Source organism: Tympanuchus pallidicinctus, unplaced genomic scaffold (genome assembly GCF_026119805.1).
Source record: "Tympanuchus pallidicinctus isolate F22 unplaced genomic scaffold, pur_lepc_1.0 scaffold1, whole genome shotgun sequence".
NCBI classification, from domain to species: domain Eukaryota; kingdom Metazoa; phylum Chordata; class Aves; order Galliformes; family Phasianidae; genus Tympanuchus; species Tympanuchus pallidicinctus.
In genome coordinates this window covers 103,538,348-103,551,390 of record NW_026294618.1, presented here as the reverse complement: position 1 = coordinate 103,551,390, position 13,043 = coordinate 103,538,348, and the positions used below count along the sequence as shown (strand labels likewise).

General features: G+C 45.3%; 1 protein-coding gene and 1 long non-coding RNA gene across 7 annotated transcripts in view; one reads left to right on the top strand and one right to left on the bottom strand.

Moving 5' to 3' along the window:
• Window positions 1-13,043, bottom strand: part of LOC128079059 (uncharacterized) — a 118,718-nt gene that overhangs the window by 26,424 nt on the left and 79,251 nt on the right. For 5 of the 6 annotated variants that reach the window (XR_008205978.1, XR_008205967.1, XR_008205974.1 and 2 more), the window contains 3 exons: window positions 9,834-10,061; window positions 9,452-9,561; window positions 3,689-4,925 (listed from right to left, as the gene is read on the bottom strand). This is a non-coding gene — a long non-coding RNA (uncharacterized LOC128079059). The remainder of the gene's footprint in view (window positions 1-3,688; window positions 4,926-9,451; window positions 9,562-9,833; window positions 10,062-13,043) is intronic. The other variant, XR_008205971.1, reaches the window with a different exon arrangement.
• The window catches only part of MACROD2 (mono-ADP ribosylhydrolase 2), an 835,077-nt gene that overhangs the window by 809,829 nt on the left and 12,205 nt on the right, over window positions 1-13,043 (top strand). The window contains exon 17 of the mRNA XM_052678095.1: window positions 12,267-12,350. Within this exon, the coding sequence (XP_052534055.1) occupies window positions 12,267-12,350 (84 nt within the window). The remainder of the gene's footprint in view (window positions 1-12,266; window positions 12,351-13,043) is intronic.

Sequence of the window (13,043 nt, the reverse complement as noted above, 5' to 3'; positions counted from 1 at the left end):
ATCTTCCTTCAGCAAGACAAATGCCTGCCACTGTCAACTGCTAATACAATTATTCTCTTCTGGCATAATTGGTAGAGGTCTTGCCTTTGGTGCTAAGATTGCAAGTATAAGCCTTTAAGTTTTCTAGCACCTCATAATGGGAGGATGGTATCACAGAAGGGCTGAGCACTATAACATACCAGCCTGGGTTTCAGTATTTTATGTGGCATTTGACATTCTGAGCATCCTGGGGCTCAGCTGTATGCTGGCTGACCTTCAGGACATCTCACTGCAAGGAACCCTTGTTAGCCATCAGTTATTAGGAAGATGTGGGGGAGATGCTACAGACTTGCTCAATAGCTTGGAGTTATCTTATTAGACTTGAGAGTTTGCCAATTTTCATGATAGACACCAGTTTTATTAGCAGTTCTGTAAACTGTTGAGGGAAAAAGAAGGCAAAAGCCAATTTGTTGGCTCTAATGTTGCTGAGCTCTGTAAGCACAGGTCACAGAGGTGGTGTCATCTCCAGTGCGGTGAGAATTGGCATTGAATTCATGAAGCCAAGTTTAGGACTCCAGATAGGTGGCTTGGTTTTTCAAAAACGCTGCACATATGCCAACTGTGCTGTGAAATGACATCCTTTGAAGCCAGCTGGAGCTGCTGGGTGCTTGGAGCTTTTGAAAATCAGGATCTAAACTCCATTTTAAAGTGTTCCTAGCTTCAGTCACCTGATGCTGAAAATACTGACCTACGTCTGCTGCTATCTAGAGCAATCCGCACGGTAGAAGTGTGTTTGATGGAAAGGAGAGATGTTCTTTCCAGTGATAAAGGGAAAAATCTTGGTCTATTTGAAAACATATTCTCTCTCAATGGAAGGCATTGAGACGAAAATGAAAATTTGTTCCCCCCTTTTTTTCTTAAAGACTTTTGTTCACGCTGTGTATTGTGTGGTTTGTATCTTTGGCCTGCAGTTTCTGTTTTGTGCCTGAAGATATAGCATGACTTGGAGGAATCTAATATCTCAGAGTGCAGTCAAGATGATTGCTGAGGAAAAAAAGAAGTGCCAAAGCTTTCCAAATGAGTTGCTCCAGGCCTTATCCAAAGTAATTAAGAAAAGTCAGTAATGCTCTCGTCCTAATCCAGCATTGGTCAGGCTTTCCATTTGAAATTGCTTCCTTTTGGTACAAGTACATCTCTAATAAGTGTGAAACCCAGAGTAGTTGTCTGACCCTTTTCTCTCCTGCTGGTCAAGTTGCCAGAACAACCAGTAACAGCAGAATGGGCCTCTTCCAACAGTGGGAGTAAACTCATATCAGAGGAAGTGTAATTAGGAATAAAGCTATTTGGGAGAGGGTAAGTCCTCCAGTACTTCTCCTACTCTGCACTGGTAAGCTGTAGATCTGGTGGATCATTACGTGCCAATGCTGGTAGATGTCAGGGTTTATGAACCTGACTGAGGACCTCTCTAGAATGATTTCCTGTGGCTGTAATGCGTGCTGCTGGCTTTTTCTTACTCTCCACTAGTGAGTTCTTCTGGACTGTTCTGAAGAAGAAAAGCTGTATCTCGTAATCAGCAAGCTCTTCCTTGGGGCTGTCTGCTTCCCATTTTTTTCAGGGAGCTTAGAAGAAACAAATTCACCTTCCTCTTCTAGGTGTCGCACTCCCTCACCATCCTCAGGGTCTTCTCCCAGCCTTCCCTATACCCTATAGCTAGAGGTGAAGGCAGGAGCAGCATGGGGAGGGAGTGTTCCAGAAATCAAGAGACAGGAAAAAAGAAAAAAAAAAGGATAACCTTAGAATGCTGACTCATTGGAGAAAGAAATGTTCAATTGAAAGCAAATAATCCAGACCCCTGTTTTACAAAGCTGAGGTCAGTTGAGAAGTACTTTGCAGCTGTTTGGAAGTGGAAGGATTATAGCTGTTAGTATTCTTTGCCTTACATTATCTAAATGTAAATGTCTGTCTCTGATGTAGCATCCTAGTTAGACCCTAGAATTTATGAACTGAGGGAATGATGAAATGTGAAAAAGTTGAGAAGAAAAATGTGCAGCTCTGTCTTTTTGTAATTCTTGCTGAGAGCTGATATAAATGGAAGACAAATCAAAGGCAACAATAGCACCATGCATTTTATCTCGCACACTGTGATGCATATTAGTGTTGTTTCCCATTGTGAGCCCAGAAGAACATTTACAATTTTAGAAAACACTGCATAATGACTCTCCACAAGGAAGAGAAGCTAGCATATGACTGCCAATACTGACACTTGCTTTTTTCTGGCCTGTGAAATTATTTTCCTAGAACCTCTGAATGGAAAAAAAAAATTCCAACCCTGCACTGTGAATTTTGAATTCTGCCCTAAATTTTCTCCGTGAAGCAGAGTAGATAGATGTGGTGATATTCTATATCCAGTCTTTGACCTTGCCAGGAAATACTGGTTAAACCCATCAACATGTGACAATGATCTTTTAAGGTGTGGGTAATACCACCCAGGCTGGTGGATGACTCTTTTCCAAGGCAACCGAAGATTTCTGTTCAGTTTTGCTTTTTACTGTTTTGGGAACATTCCTGGCTTTGTGGGAGGAGGGTGAATGTCAGGAGGACTGGAGTAAGTATTTTAAGTATTAAACACTAGCAGTGCTATTGCGGTCTGGTTCTGTACCTCCCTCGCTCTCCAGAATGTCAGTAGTAAAGCTGAGTTGTAAAACATGCCATTGAAATGTGTGGAAATGCGTGACTGTCATCATGGAGCTGAAACACCCTTAGTGGTAGCTAGGCTGCTTTTTTAGACTTGTCTCAGTTTGGGCATACATAGCATGCTGTTCCCTCTAGCAGCATTGTGACTTAGAGAATTTTGATCCATTCATGGCTTGCTTCTATGCACTCTGAGTTGAAAGGAGGATGAGATCATTCCCTGCTGGCACAGGACACTCAGATAGGAGCCAGCTCTTGCTCTGACGTAGCAGTGCTGAGCTGAGTGCTGGAACCCGTAGGGCCAGTGCCAGGTGACACAGGGAGAGCTTGAACTCTTCTTCACCTCCTGGTGGCCAAGTGGAGCGATGGGGAATACATCCCTCCTTTCTCTCCGGAGTTAAATCTAAGGTGTTTCATCTTTGCACCTTCCTTCCCACTGAAGTGGCCTGCTGGGCTTTATCTTATAACAAAATAAGTTCTAGATATTGCCTGTGTATCTGAAACAGTCCTCTGCTGAAAGCCAGGCACCAACAAATTCAGCATTTAGTTCCTTTGGAATATGAAGTACTGTGATGGGAATGTAAGCACCCCCATAATAACAGGTGAAGAGGCAAGTGCTGAACATTGCTTTCAGTATTAAACTGTGGCTGAGTTGACCTGGAGCTCTCAATTAGAGACAAGAACATCAGGCACTTCATTATTGGAAATTAGAAAAAAATAAATTAGAAAGGCAAAAGTCCAACAAGGAATTACTCTGGCCAGTATTGTTAAAGATAATAAAAAATGTTCTTACAAATATATTAACAGCAAGAGCAGGGCCAAGGAGAATGTCTTGCTTTTTTTGGACGTGGCACGGAACGTTATCACATGGGGTAAGGATGAGGTTCTCACTGTCTCTTGTCTTTAATCATCAGGCCAGTTATCCTCAGGGTGCTCAGCCCCTTGAGCTGGAAGACAGGGATGGGGAGCAGAATAAACCCCCCACGATTCGAGAGGAAACGGTTACTTGCTACACCACCTGTACTGTCAAAAGTCCATGGAGTTGGATGAGATCCACCTGGGTGTGCTGAGTGAGCTGGCAGATGTGATTGCCGAGCTTCTTTCCACCATCTATCAGTGGTCTTGGTCAACTGGAGAGATCCCAGACAACTGGAGACTTGCTGATATGATGCACGTCTACAGAAATGATTGGAAGAAGGATCTGGGGAACTGCAGGCCTGTCAGCCTGACCTTGGTACTGGGGAACAGAATGAAGCAGATGATCTTGAGTGCAGTCACACGATATGTGCCAGACAACCAGGGGTTCAAACCCAGCCAGCATGGGTTCACAAAATGCAGGTACTCCTTGACCAACCTCACCTCCTATGGCCAGCTGACCTGCCTGGTGAATGAGGAAAAGGCCATACATGTGATCTACCTAAACTTTGGCACTGACTCCCACAGAATTCTTCTGGAGAAGCTGGCAGCCCATGACTTGGAGGGGTGAAATCTTTGCTGGGTAAATAAGTGGCTGGAGGAATAGTAGGAAAAATTCCACCTCAGAGCAGTGATGCAGTGGCACAGGTTGCCCAGGGAGTGGTGGAGTCACCGTCCCTGGAGGTGTCCCAGAGCCGTGGGGATGTGGCACTGAGGGACATGGGCAGCAGGCATGGTGGGGGTGGGCTGGGGTTGGACTTGGTGATCTTGTGGTCTTTTCCAACCTTGATGATTCTGTATTTCCATGATTATATTGCAGTGCTTTGACGTTGATTCTAGGAAACCATCTTCCCCTACTTAATCATCATTTTTCTCTTACATTTATCAAGTAATCAGTAGAAATTTAAAATGACAGCAGTGCATACAAGGTAAGTAATATTGGACTTGCAGTATGTTTGGTTTTCCTCTGAGCCCTTTGAGGCCTGACTAATGTTGACTCACACGTTGTAGAGGAGAAAGACATGCTTTCACTGGAGAAATGGGAATAACAATCAGCATTAATGACACACTGCAAAAGCAGCGCAGATCTCCAGAAGCCAGATTTCATTGATGTCTTCCACAGAGCACACAGTGCTTCCCCAGCAGAGTGAGGAGGATCATCTTCAATAACACAGCCAGCACTGTCATCTGTCACCGGGCTGTCCCCTTCTTTACTGAGGGAAAACAACGCCAAGCCATTCATATAAAATTTCTTACTGCCCTTGATTGTGTGTGTGCATGTGGTGTTTAAATGCCTGTTATGTTTTGGTGAGTCACCACCCAGGTCCAAAGCAACACACCTGAAAAACAGAAATAGGTGAGGATTTCAGTAGGGAAATGATTTCTTTAACGTAGATTTGTGTTAATCATCATGTAGTCAAAGCTGACTGTAAAGCTTTAAACGACTCCAAGTAGAACTCTTTCAAAAAACAAACAACAAAAAAAAAACCCACAACCTGGATTCAGTCATTCATTTGTTTTTGAAAAATGATCATCACGTCTCTTGGTAGGGGAAAAAAGATGATAAGTATCACCTGTAAGGTCTTTGTGATTGAGTGCTGCCAATTACCACTTTTCTTTCCAGCGAATGAGTTTCATATTCTGTTGAGCTTAATTCTAGGAAGCTAGCAGGCTTACAAAATTAAAACAGAGAGCTTGGCTGTGTCTTTCCAAATAGCAAGATGTTTCAGCCAGGTGTGAGGTGAACAATACCTCTAGTTATCCAAGTTTTTAGGAAGTGGGATTTTGTTGTTGTTTTAACAAGTGTGTGTTTTTCACTTTTTCATGCTGACTGCTGCGTCTTTGCATCACAAAATGTTTGAAAATTACAGTGTGCCTGCAAGGTACCATCCATTAACAGAACTTTGCTGAACTTTCTTGTGCTCTCGTCACTGAGAACATTCTGTTCTATTTTAAGCCACCAAATTTAGGCTGGGGTCTGTGGATGAATAAAAGGAAAGTGTCTCTTTCTCTCCCACACAGTATTTTGTTACTGCTTTTCAGGTAAAACCATACACTCTTTATTTACCCTTCTGCTGCTCTTCCCTGCCACTTTGAAGCTCATTCTTCATATGCTTGGTAATAGTCTCCTTGAAAAGGAATTGAGCAGAGTATTTTCCAGGGCTCCTCTTTGACTTAGCAGTTATCTCTTTCAGAAGCAGTGACCCCAGAAGTAAATGTTTGCAGTTGTAAGGGTGAGCAGCCCTGGCTACACTCTATCAGAAACTTGGGCAAAGCCTCCTTTTGTCCCATGCTCACGGCATGCTTTTTCACCATGGTGTGCTCTTCCTTGTAGCTGGGGTTGGAGACTTAAAATGCATGGGTGCTTGCTTGAGAGTTTGGGTATGTTTGGAAGGGATTTTTCTCTCTACCAGCTCTTGAGCAAGTGGCTGTTTTTGTCTTTTCACATTCTTACTCCCTCCCTCTCGCCCCTTAAGATGATTCAGTTTTCCAATAATTATCATTGTTATTTGCTTGCAGTGCCTGCCTGGTGCTGTTACAGCTGCTTAGAGCCGAGGGTTGACGTGGTTTCTTCTGCTTGGGGCAGCTCCTGTAGAGGGGAACCAAAAATTTCTTTACCGTTTCTGAAATAAATAGCGTGCTGCTCTGATAAATCAGACCTGCTTATGAGATCCAGGACCTCTTTGCTTTCACAGTCTATTGCTTTGCTGCAGTTGCATCAGGATTATTTGAAATGCTCAGAAAGTACGGCGAATGCAAAATTGAAATGGAATAGGGGCACAGTGTGTGCTGATGGAAAATCCAGCAGCAGGGCGAGCTATTCAGTTGTTAGTGGTGGAGGGGAAAGCAGGGCCTGCGAAGGCTATTGGGCACCTGGGTCAGCTCTTCAAAATGAAGGATTGCATCCTCACTCTCTGGATTAGTCGTGCAGAAAGGCATTAAACCTGCTCTACAAGGATAGCTGGAGACAGACAAGAAGCGTGGCAATATGTGTGGTGGGTGTGCAGGAAAAATGCATCACTGTGAGTGTGGATGTCCAGGCATCATTTGGGCAGCTGGTGGTTGTTCCAATGCTCGAGGAATAAGAGGCATTCTGCGTGCCCAAACATCAGTTCTCCCTGATGGAAGCCAAAGCTCGGAAGACCTGGAGGGTTCCTCTGGATCCTTTATGTGTAAGGATCCTCCAGTGCAGCCTTTCCTTGCATCCATGAGTGTTTGAGCAACAGGAAGCTGGAGGTGATCAGGAACTGAACTGTGTAACTTGTGAATTTGGTAAGCAGTTACAAGTGACAGGGAAAATAACAGAATGGGAAAGGAAGGTAAATAATGCTGCTTCTAGAGAACTCTGTATTCAGAACACCTACGCTTTTGAGCGTGCTGTCTGCCTCCTTTACAGACAGGGAGATGGAGTGCAAGAGCTCTGAAAGCAGCTCGGGCCAGGTAATCTGCTAGTTTGAATACTACCCGGCAACATTTTAGTTATGTTAACAGTCAGCAGTCAAAGAATTCAATTGAAAGCCTCTGGGTGCTCCATTTCAGATATTCCCTGCTGTAGGGTTCTTCTTTGATGAGAGGTTTCACAGAAAGAGCATCTGGAAAACAGCAGCATGGCCTCTTTGTCAGAAGAGAAATTCAGAAAGGCCTTTTCTGCGAATGATATGCCCTTGTATTCATCAAGAGCCTGCTGTGTGCAGGTCTATCCTGTTGTTACAGAGAGACAAAAGAGACAAAGAGCTCCTGATGGGCATTAGCGACTTTAGAGACGCCCAATTTGTATGGGTCTTACGGACCAGATTGCTGGGAGACAATCCTCCCTGCACTCCCATTCCCACCTTTAGGGAAAAAAAGGCATAATGAGATTTACTAAGAGTATATTTAATAAAGAACCGAAAAAGGGTAGGGATAAGCACTTCTAAGACACTCTTAAATCACGTTTTAAAAGAATTGCCGTTCAGCTTGAGCCTGGAAATAACAGAGCCTTTAGGTACAGACGCGTGCACAAACACAGAGCTGACGCGATGCACGCTGCGCCGCGGGGACGGGGAGCCTCATCGCTCTGCTGCTCTTGGAGACAGAGCCAAAATGCCACAAGGGAGGGTAAACACTCGATTTAATGATGAAGGGGCTGCAAATCCTAACAGCGGCATTAAGAAATGATGCTCAGCTCTTTCCAGCGCCTGGCAAAGCTGGCGTCTCAGCCAGCGCTCCTTCCTCTGACATCTCGAGCTTTCTTTTCATCTCTGCGGCGCCTAATTGCCAGGGAGTTTTTTGATCAAGGTAAAAGATTCCTGATTGAACAGATGGAGACGTTTGTTAATGAAGCTGCACTGAATAGAGCCTCAGACTCGTACTCGACCCGGATGTCACAGAAGGATGGTGAGGGGGGAATTGCCCCCAGCCTTCAGTGTAACAATATTAAGCAGGGCTGTGGCTGCTGTGGCTCAGAGCCCTGAGAGCAGGAGGTAGGGCACTTCTGCATATAGAACCATGCAAAAATGCAGTGTAAATCTTATTTGTGGGGGTATTTGGTGTGGTCGAAAGGGGTCAGTCATGCCGGACGGAGGTGGTGAACAGAGCAAAGCCAGATTCTCCAGTTCCTAAGTGAAGCGGCATTTATGCTACCAAAACGCAGTAGTAAACAAAGTACATGAAGGCTTGACAGTAACATTAGCAAACAGCTACAGTGAAATGGCTGGGAAGAAGGAAAAAAGCAGCCCCGACTATTTGCAGAGCAGGAGAAGTGGAACTAGTTTTGACAGATAAGACAGTGCAGCTCTGGGTCACAAGAGCTCTGTCTTTCATTTTTGTTGCTGCAGATGGAAAATGGTGCCTTCAAATTTTAACTGGAGAAATTCAGATTTTAACGAGCCCCCATTTCTCACTGTCTCCCAATTAGGGGAAGCATATTTACAGCTAAATGTAGAATAATAAATTTAATTTAGCGGCTGTGTGTTGCGGAAATCTGCATCATTCAGAATAGCTACAATGTAATTTTCATATTACATAATGACTGAGGTGTTTTTTTCAAGGTATATAACCAGAGTAGAAGAGGCTGCTAGACACATAACTTACATCTGGTGAATTTTCCTTGGTTGCAAATTGTCCATGGGCAGAAGAGCAGTTTATTGGAAATCCTGTAGCATTACCCAACAAATCTGTTCTGTAGGTATTTTTCAGGAGTAACAACCTTGCCATTTTACCTGCAAAAAGCACTAGTGGCAGCCTTGGACTGTTGTTATGGCTAACTGCTTTTCTTCAAGAATTCAGAATGATCCTAAGGCAAGGATTTTTGCTCTTAGTTACAAGGCTTCTAACAAACATTGGGGATTTTTTTCAGATCTGCGTTATCTTGGTGTTGCCAGATTGTACTGGCGGGACTCATTCATACATGAAATCTCATTTTTCTGTTTGTCTTAAAGCTTGTCCATGGTACTATAACTGGAAATTCACTGCAGAAATCCAGGTTCCTGCTCTGGAGCCCAGAGGCACCAGGAGGGCTTTGGTGAGGCTGGGCTCAGCCATGAGCACTCCATCTTCCCAACTGCCTCACAGTCAGCAGCAAATCAACCCCCTAGAGTCAGGCTGATTTCATTGGTTCTGGAGAGACTTGAGGTAGGATTCTGCTTTGAGTTACCTGGGAGAGGAGCCTGCCTCTTTCTCCTGATGACAGAGGCACTCTTCAGCACACAGCAAAGCCTTGCTGATGATCAGGTAAAAAAAATAAGTTGTATGGATTGCTCTGCATTACAGCTCCTAAGCCGGTATCATTGCTTGCATATAGACATAAATCTTGTGCAAGAGGAGGAGTTACACTTCTCACTTGCTAATTTATCAGGAGTGTGGAGAATGGATATAGGTATCTTACCTCTCTGTTCATTTTAATTTCGTGAATTGCATGCGAATTTGAAGTTGTGTTTCTCCAGAGGAAGAGCAGTGCATTAGCTCGAACTGCGTGGAACTACCAATAGGTTGTGACTGGAGAGGAAGGAAAAAAAAAAAAACAAAAGATAAAATAACAGGACAGAGATTTCTATCTGCCTGCTAAATATTTGTCTGGCCTGCTTAAGAAGGTTGGGAGTGCCTTTGCCTGCCCTGGCATCCTGCTGTCACTGCTAGCTGTGTAAGCAGCCCGCAAAGGGCCGGGGCAGTGAGCTCTGCCAGGAGCACAACTGGCTTCGGTAATTGGAACTGAAAGCAGTACCTCTCAGGCTCCCTCCAGTTCTGTGGTGCCCCAAGACCCGAAATACCTCTCTTGTTTGTGCTCTAGCCTGTAGCAATCCAGAGTGGGGATGGAGAAGGGCTCTGGAATGAATGGGCTGTCGCTGCCTTGCTGGTTTTGTTCAGGTCCTGCTGTTAATGGGAAATGGGCTCGTTTCCATGAGGCGCTCGGTGTTATTGCACGGCAGGGAAGAAGCTTTGCAGATCATGTCCCTCCCGCGTGCACAGCAGCGTGGTGAAGAGCCGCTGTCCACATCCTGTAATAAGAGCAAGGGAAGAAATGAAGATTTATGTTAACACGGGTTGAAAGTCTTTCCCAAAATCAGCTGGTAGAGCGCACAAGCACCCTCCCAAGGTTTGCAGTGGTACTCAGCTTTGTGAAGGTCTAGAATATCTCCTGCCTCCTTCGTCCCTGAACAGTGTGTCTCGCTACCCATTTCTTGCTGACAATCTGCAGCAATCAACATATGCCATAAAAAGCACAATGTGGCCATAATCCAGTCCCCGAAGGGATGGCGAATCAGGCTCGGAAGGAAGGGGAAGTGTAGGACACATGCTAGTGTTCTTCTGACAGTGTTCATAGCCCTCAACCTTATGAAAAGCAATTTTACAGATTTGCTGCAGCTGTTGTTGCCCTTTGGGTCTCCCTTGAGGGCTGCCCACCCTGAGGCTTTTTGTGTTGGGGGCTCTTGACACCTTCTGCTTTCAGCAGCCCCAATTAGTACAAGCGTGCACACACCAAGACGTGTGTGCACAAAATGCTGTGGCTTTAATTAGGTTCTGTCTTCAGCTCGCACCGTGCCAATAATGCTTTGCACCTGTCAGCTGCATGAGGGATTTCTGAAGTGGAAAGCGAGAAGCCTTTCGGCAGCGTGGTGAAGCCAGGCGTACTGGCTAGTTAATGGGAGATCTTGGGGTAGGGCCGGGAACTCTGGGCAGGCATTGAGGAGCTGCCAGCCGTGGAGGCAGCTCAAGCTGCTAGAGGAGCTGAGAGCCCAGACGTTAGCTGTCACACTGCATCCCCTTTGTTTGATTCGTAGATGGTGCTGGAGAGTGGGCAAAGCCTGATCCGCTGGCATCAACTGCCAGCAGGAGAGCACCCACATTTAGCAGGGGTCCTGAATCCCTGCAGCAAGCACATGGGCATCTCACAGGGAGATGCTGTGGTCATGGTGGGGTGGTGATTTTCCACAGTGTTGTTTCCCATGTAGCCGTTCATCCAAGCTCATGGAAGAGCAGCACACATGGGACTTTTCTGTTAAAAGGGCAGGCAACATCTCTCACTGTGACACTGTCCATCGTGCTTACCTCCGCACTCAGTGAAACAGTGAATGGGGCTGATTTGTTGGTTCTGCATTTGCTGGGCCCTCGTTTTAGCATTTTAACACTTGGTAGAAGTACAGGCAGTGTGCCAGAAGTTGCCTGTGAGAGCAGCATCACCGTCATAGGGTGCACAGAGAGGGCTGACATCTCCGTCACAGCATCTGGGATTGCAGATACAATCAGAAGGAAAGCTTCAGCGGGAAATACATGCTTATGGACAAACGGAATGGAGTGCACTGCAGTGCATTTTATAAAGACACTCTCAACCCATACAGAAAGGTGTCTATTACTTAGAATGTTCTACGTCTGTTGCTGCGGTGATAAATAATTTCCGCTCACGAGTGAACCCCCTGCAAAATGTTTCAGTCCTTGCTACGCTTTGCTGTTTCCTCACAACTCCCCCAGTGTCTCGATTGCTTAGCAACCGATAGCTTGGCATCCTGGAGCTGGACCACCGGGCAAGGCAGCAGTTTATGGTGGCCACAGTAGCAGAGCAGTGCTCTGGTGGAAATGAACTAAAAACTGGCTTCTTGGCACTCCAAATGGCAGAGTATCAGTAGCAGTGCATATGAAACAGAAACGCAGTTTTTCTTTCCCATTTCAAATACTGTTAAGAGATTGAATCTAAGTTTGCAGACAAGCCTGAGGCAGAAGAGATAAAAATGTTGAGTTTCAGCAATGAAGTGCATTTGCCTAAATTCAGATTCTAGTTTGTGTCTGACTATGGGTATGTTTGAACTCTCGCTGTATCTATTTTTATTCTGCTAGCTGGAGAAGCTCATAAGTGTGATTAGGTCCCCATCACATACTGCAGTTTATGAGCATAAAGGCTTCTACGAAAATGCTGAGGAGAAGAACAGCAGGGAGACAGAAGCACACACTGCGATGGGGTTTTAACAATTCTAGTTAGAAAGGAGTGCAGATAAGTGCAAATATTTAAGCAATTATTTTCAAACCATGTTCCACCCCTCATATCCCCTGCCTTTTCTCAGAAACCTGCCATTTTACAGCAGCACAGTCTATAAAGGTAAAAGCGTGCCATAAGAAAAAAAAAATCCAGAAAAGAATAGGCGTACAGAGTTTGAGCATTATATGTTAATCAGGTACTTAAGTTCCAGTTTTTCTCCTTTCACTTACAGGGATGCAAGAGCAAGAGGAAACTTCTGCAGAGCCTATGAAGGTTGAACTTGCATGTGAAGCAACAGAAGCTTCGAGTAATGACGGTGCGTTGTTCTAACATTTTCACTGTCATAGTACACAAGTAGCATGCCTTCCTAAGGTCTGTCTGTATGCTTACCCCCCAGAATAAGAATTCTCTTTATTATCTCTTCAACTGAAACTTCTGGGAGCCAGCAGTGTGCCCTTGTGGCCAAGAAGGCCAGTGATATCCTGGGATGCATTGCAAAGAGCGTGGCCAGCAGGGCAAGGGAGGTGATTTGATCCTCCCCCTCTACTCTGCCCCGGTGAGGCCAGATTTAGAACATTGTCTCCCCAGTTCAAAACAGACAGGGATCTCCTAAAAGGAGTGCAGCAGAGGGCCACAAAGACGATGAAAGGCCCGGAGCATCTCCCTCATGAGGAAAGGCTGAGAGACCTGGGGCTGTGCAGCCTGGGGAAAAGATGACTTGATCTGATTAATGTTCATAAATGTCTGAAGGGAGGTGGGAAGCAAATGGATGAGGCCAGGCTCTTCTCAATGGTGCATAGCAATAGGACAAGGAGCAGTGGCCTAAAACTTGAGCATGGGAAGTTCCATTCCTTTACGGTAAGGGTGGCAGAGCACTGGAGCAGGCTGCCCAGAGAGGTGGTGGGGTCTCCTTCCGTGGAGATACTCAAGGCCCATCCGGACGCCTGCCTGTGTGACCTGTTGTAGGGAACTGCTTTAGCAGGGTGTTGGATTCGATGATCTCTCGAGG